Below are 6,997 nucleotides of genomic sequence, written 5' to 3' on the forward strand. Positions count from 1 at the left end.
GCCATGGTTGCCAAGGCGGAGAATGAGGAAGAACTGAAAGAAAAGTTCTCAGTGTGGAAAATAACCATGGAAAGAAAGGGTTTAAAGATAAATGCTGGTAAGACCAAAGTTATGCGGAGAGGATTCAGATACTCTTATACATGGTAAATAACCCTGTGTGGCGTGCGGTAAAGGAGTTGAAGAAAATTTCACACTATGTGAAAAATATGATAAATGGAGGCACAAACGATGCAGTGGTTTGAAAGGTGATCTTAACACAAGAAATTTGTTTTTAAACGATGTAAGTTGAAAGATACCACTAAAAGGAAGGGTGATACTGGGCACCTACAAAATTTGGGATTTGAAAGAGTTATCTAAGTGATATACCAATTGAGAAGGATCAATCGAATAGAGCAGTCGAGAATAGAAAAAAAGTAGAATGAAAAAATTTTACGTAAATACTTCAGTGCTATGTTCTAAGGACATGAGGGACTGGGCCTGAAATCAGAACTGACCCAGAATAGAGAAGAATGGAAATGACGGTTAAATATGCGTGATCATGCGACAAGGAAAACCCGATGTTTTCTTCAGCGAACCCTGGAATCAACACTGGGCGCCTATAAATGTACATGATGATGATTTAAGAATTATTGTAGGACGCACTACTGTTTAAATTTATCATCAAAATTGTAATAACTGGACTTTTAGTTATTATACATGATTCGAAAACAGTTTTTAAGTCTTCTTTCTCGTGCCTAATCCTTTCATGACATTGGCGACCATCGACCTCCACAAAACCCAATCTTTAACACTTTGTATTAGTTGAAATGTGCTGGTAATTCAACAAGTGATGCAAGGACTTCACAAATGTTATTCGTTGTTGACCGCGATCTCTTCTCTCATGATGTGACAAAAAACTTTAACTGCTCCCATTAAATTATTTATAGCAATTTCTTCTTTTCATAACCGGACCGTTTTATAACATTCTCATTTGAGGTATGAGAGGAGGAAAGATAAATAAAAAAATACTTGAAATTGATGTTTAATAATTAAAATTAAAGATAATCCTGAAATAATAATATATGAAAATCAAAAATAGTAATTAAATAAGAAAAAAAACAATATAATTAAAAAATAAGCATATACATAAGTTACAATTATAATAATCATCTGATTTGAACGCCAAGCTGTTGTTCAGCCAGCAAGGCAATATGATTGTGTATTTCCTTGACCTCCTCCACACTAATGACACGCTCCATGTGTTGGAAAGTTATGGTGTAGCAGTGGCTTGTTCGAGCTGATAAATAAATTAGTCCAAGCTTAAGAAACATTTTTTTAACCTAAATGCAAATATCTAACCTGTTTTGACGTCTGAATAGATATCAATAAGTGCCACTCTCTCGATGTTGTCACCGCCCACAGAACGCACAAGATCGTAAAAATCACTTGAGACAAACGAATCGGTGATCCAAAACGAAATATCAGTTTGCCTGCACATGTATTTGCTTATAGGCTGCGAAAATTCATAGATTACATGTTAAGTAATGTTTAATTATAATTCAGTGTGGTTCAGATGTGTAACAATGAGATATAATAATTTTCACGGTTTATATATAGAAGATCAACATCAGATTAATGAAAAAGTTTTGAAAATAAAAATAAATATGGCAGTTCAGTGACGGATCAGTGTGAGCAGTTTTTTAATGGAAGTCAGAAAAAATACCTTTTCATGTTTAAAATCGACTAAGAAAGGTCGTCAGCCACATTACTACAAATCTTGGCCCCTCTTCAAAATTTAAACATTTTCTAAATTTTGGCCCCACCCCCGTTGCAGTTGTTTAAATCTGCCACCGTCGCAGTCAATAATTTAGAACAGAGATAGTGCATTAAAAGTACATGTATGATTAGCACCAAAATCAAGAAGTAATAAATGCAGTCAATGTATCAATAGTACAAACTGAATAATTAATGATGAAGAAAACCTTAAAGACGAGTTTACCTTATAAACAATTTTTGTTTCGGGATTATCAACATTGAACTGATCAAGAAACCTCCTGTCTTCACTCCACAGCAGCCTGATGTCGGGAATGTGGTACTGTATCATTGCCAAACGATCCAATCCTATTCCAAAAGCCCATCCTACTTTGTTTCCAGCTCCAGCTATATTTATTTCAATTAGATAAAAAACAAGAACTAAATAATTTCTCGTTTTTCATAAAATTTATTTACAATTTTCAACAAATCCATGATGATAAGTATTTGGAATGAAGTATTAGGCGAACCGTTGATGGCAATGGCTTGTTCGAGAACACCACATCCCAACACCTCCATCCACTCATTTTCATAAAATATCTCTAACTCCCATGAAGGATGCGTGAATGGGAAGTAACAATCCACCCATCTGTATTTGATATCTGGTCAACAAGTCACAAGATGAATCTCAAAAATAAAGTGCAGAATGTCATTGAAAATGTGACAAAAAAGCCTACACACCTTTGCCGAACAACTTCTGGGTGATGCCGACCAGCACATGCTTCAAATCAAACTCAACAAGTTTTGATGCATCGACCGTGTGCTTGTCTTGTTTGTCGTTTGTTCGATTGCCGTTCTCAAAAAGTTTTAATCCAGTTGGATCTTTTATTCCATGGAACAGCTGTTGATCAGTTTGTAGAGGTAAAAAAAATGAACTTTTATTCATCCTAGTTTGTCCAGTTAACATTAATAAGGGGTTTAAATAATGAGAAACACTGTATTGATATTGAAACAGAAAGATTCCACATTTTTTGTTGAAATAGGTTATCCAGTTAACATTAATTAGGAATTATATTTTAAGTACTGCTAGTTGAAATAATTGTTAGTATTCAGTATTTCAGTGAATGTGCAAAAAATTTATTCATTTAAAAAATTTTCTGAATTTTATTTTTAACTTGGAATTATTTTTCTTTAAACAAATTTGACTAATGAACGAATAAAAAATAAAGTCTAAATGAATATCAGCCAAAGAGATAAATGTCTGCTTCTATATAAGTAACATTATCTAACTTTGTCTTTTTAAGGCAGATTTTAAGTAGCTGAAATTAATTATAATATAAAGAAAAAATCACTTCTTGTTCTGAAAACAGTCGTAAGCCATCAAGCTGGTGGAAGGCTGGGTAGTGGCTGAAATCAATTTCATCTCTCCTGAAAACATCACCTACGCTCAAGAATGCATTGAAACCCATTTTTATCAGCTCCTCATCGTGTGCTGTTATGTGAGATCTCAGTAAATGTCTGAATATTTGTAAAAATGTCTCGCTTTAAAATTACTCATTTGAATGGAAATGTTTTTATATTAAATAGATAAATAAAAACAGCTAATTAACCAATTCGTTAATTAACTAAGTAATAAATTAATTAATTAATTGAAGTTTTATAACAGCATTTCCTGTCAGAAAAAAGTACATATGTGCTAATTATTGAATCACACATTTTAATATAACTGTCAATTTTCACCACATTTTAACTTAAATAAACAAATTTTTATATATTCATTACAAGTTTATGTTGATACTTAGGTTTTTGATATTCTAATTAATAACCTCGTAATACAAGTTTATAAAAATATATATATATAATTATATATATATATATATATATATATATATATATATATATATATATATATATATTAGCGCAATAAAATATTAATTTTGTGGTATTTTACACTGACTATCTGTTGCAGGCTTTTCTCAATCAATTTATATACTGAAACCATACCTAATAACACTTGAAAAGATATTTTTATAATTTGATTTTGAGCAATTTTAACTCAACTTTCATTTTATTTTGGATTAAATGTGTGCAAATGAACGTATGCAAAAACAGGTGGCACTGAATTTAGCACATATATAAATTATAAAGCTACAATGGAAGACTAAAGCATGAAACATTGTAATGTAAACTGTGAAAATAGAAACATAAAATGTCACTTTGAATTGATGTAATAAGTGTCTGTGGCCAAGCGCCCAGGGTGGTCATGAGGAAACAACAAGCTATCAAAGTTTTGATATGGTGTTACTATGGGGCTGATGTTATCAAAAACAGCAAACAATGGATTCCCAGATGATTTTATAAAATTGTTATAAAAATAATTTTGTATGCGTTGTCTCGTTAGAAATAATGGATGGCCTCTTTTATTGTGGAGTTGTTTGTTTAATTTGCTGGTGATTCTTGGAGTTATGTTGGTGCAACTGTCAATGGGATACTTCTGATTAAACAGTTCAATTTCGCTGTAATTGTTGAACCTTGTGTCTGTTGTATGTGAAGGCATGTACGATGACATCAACCTCCTTGTTTCAAACAGCCTGCTCAAATGCTTCAAAGAGATTTTCTGGCCAAGTGCAAGTGGCCAAAGAATAGTGCAGGTGCTTCTTTCCAGATATTTCAGTAGCATAACTGTTGAGTTGCAATTAGCGACAACAAGCGTTAATTACAAATTATGATATGAAACAATAAATTAAACTTATAAATTTGAAACTTAATTTATATATCATCTACGAATACGAATAATCAATAAACCGAGTTCATCTTCCACTGAACAAAATAAATAGCAAATCTAAACGTAAGAGAAATTATAAACAGTTACAAAAATAATACAATAATGTAGAAAACTAAAATCATTTTCAATCAATCAATCAATGATCCTCGAGGCCGATGGTGTACATCTAAGCATGCTTTTTATATTTATTTTTTCCCTTTTTTTCCAAAAACCTTTTCTATCTTTGGCCAGTTTAATTGAATTCAGAATACCAACACCAGTCCATTCAGTAATGTCATCTATCCATTTTTAGCAGGTCTACCAACTTTTTTCTTCCAATCTCTTTTCCTCATTAGTACCATCTTATTCAATCAGTCTTCTTTCATTCTACAAATGTGTCCAAAAAACCCAATTTTCTTTCTCTGACTTTGTCATAGACCTTATACACTTTTTTGTCTTCCAAGTTGATTTCTGATGGTTTCGTTCTTTACTTTCTGCCTTCAACTGATTTCCAACAAATTTCGGTAACACTATTTCAAATGCTTTCAATCTGTCATTTCAATATTAATTTTAGAAAAAAAATAATCTAAACAACTAATTCTTCGAATCACAATCACATATATAGAATGAAGCCTTTTGCTTCTTATATATTGCTATATATATAATATATTTAAATATATAAATTTGCACAATAATATAAATATATATATACATACATATGAATATATGTTGATAATAGACCATAATTTTTACAATATTCTGTAAATTCTACCGAATGTTTGGCGTTAATATGTTTGTAGTTCGTTTTTTCGATTTTTCTCACTATAAATAAACTTATTTAATAAGTGTATTTTGAATTTTAATAAACTAAACGTTCACCAAAAGACATATATATATGTATGTGTGTATGTATGTATGTGTGTGTGTGTGTGTGTTGTGTGTGTGTGTGTGTGTGTGTGTGTGTGGTGTGTGTGTGTGTGTGTGTGTGAGTTTTGGATGGATGGAAGGAGACCATATTTTATAGAGTATTGTATCAATTCTTCCGAAAACACGTAAAAGTCTTATATTTAACAAACTTGAAGAATGTAAAACTAATTAAATGAGCGTTAAGTATTCACTCTAAACAAACGAAAAATCAACAAAGTAGAGTTTTGGCACAGTATATATATATATATATATATATATATATATATATATATATATATATATATTTGGGCATCTGGGCACACACACAATATATTAATTTGAACACCGAAGATGGTATAGAAATACCGAAAAAAGCTTTTTTGTTCTATCATGCATGGAATAAACAAAAATTTTCGTTTTGAACTCAAGAAACTTGAAAATGATTTACAATCAACCGTTAGAAAATCGAAAAGTTATATTAGAAGTTAACTAACGCCGAGCATGCTGTCATTTTCAACAATAATTGCTTTTATGACAGTTTTAATCCATGTATATATGGAGCAGCGGCATCAGACATATTTATACTTCGAAACGAATAATAATTTATGAGGTTAGGGTTAAGATGAAGATAGTTATTCAAATCCTACCAACGAACCTAACCTGTGTAATTTCGCAATACACATAGTCCGTCTTCGAGATCATCTAAAGTGGCAGTATGTGCAAATGCATGGTTACGGGATTATATTACGTTTTTACTGAAAATGTCATTAATCGGAGAGACATTGGTAGTGAAAAAAACAAGACGAGAACGGAGTATAGAGGAATACCGGCGTCGAGGAAGCAAGCAGAAGATGTTTGATTCCAAAACTTTACAAATTGCTGTCTACCATCCAGGTAAAATTTTAACATTGATGGCGCAAAACCATCCACACAAAATTCCTGCCAGAGACGGTCAAAGAGGATTGAGTGACTAATATAGTCGAAGGCAACAGATAAATCAAGTCCAACCCTAATGAAAGCATCTCGGTTGCCAACTTTATTAAAATTGTCATCAACAGTGTGGAGCAGCGCAGTCTCGATAGAGTGGTGGGAAGGTAGCCTGATTAATGATCTTGACAAAATCAACATAACTGATCTGTTGTTTTTATCTAAGGTGGTTGAACGTGTTGTTTCTAACTACTTTTAAGTCAATTATATAAGTTTACTATAATGCCAGTGCACCAGTTTGGTATTAGCAAAATCATTCCACGTCTTGGTCGGTGTAAAGTCTGGCTGAATTGCTTGCATCTATCGACGCTCATAATTTACCATTGCTAACTAATTGGATACAAGCGCGGCCTTCGACTGCGTTGATCAGCCTTTGATAGTTGATAAGCTCAAACATTGTATTAGTGTTTCTGGATCGGTAACCTCATGGTTTGAATCATATTTGCTTGACTGGACGCAACCAACTTTTTTACAATATGCTATCCATTGTCGAGTTGGTTGCGTCAGAAGTTTCCCAAGGCTCAGTCTTTGGATCTTTCTTGTTTTTGTCGTATAAATACAACTGATATGCTCCACATTATTGAGGATTTTAATTTTAAATATCATGCT

General features: G+C 32.2%; 1 protein-coding gene across 1 annotated transcript; it reads right to left on the minus strand.

Moving 5' to 3' along the window:
- Positions 1-1,145: 1,145 nt before the first annotated feature.
- Positions 1,146-4,288, minus strand: HELRODRAFT_68960 (hypothetical protein; the record flags this gene model as incomplete). Its single annotated transcript, XM_009028987.1, has 7 exons — positions 1,146-1,276; positions 1,339-1,492; positions 1,979-2,139; positions 2,262-2,393; positions 2,473-2,632; positions 3,084-3,249; positions 3,948-4,288. 7 exons carry the CDS (start codon positions 4,286-4,288, stop codon positions 1,146-1,148), a joined length of 1,245 nt encoding a protein of 414 aa, XP_009027235.1.
- Between the last annotated feature and the right edge of the window lie 2,709 nt (positions 4,289-6,997).

Source organism: Helobdella robusta (assembly GCF_000326865.2).
Source record: "Helobdella robusta unplaced genomic scaffold HELROscaffold_6, whole genome shotgun sequence".
NCBI classification, from domain to species: domain Eukaryota; kingdom Metazoa; phylum Annelida; class Clitellata; order Rhynchobdellida; family Glossiphoniidae; genus Helobdella; species Helobdella robusta.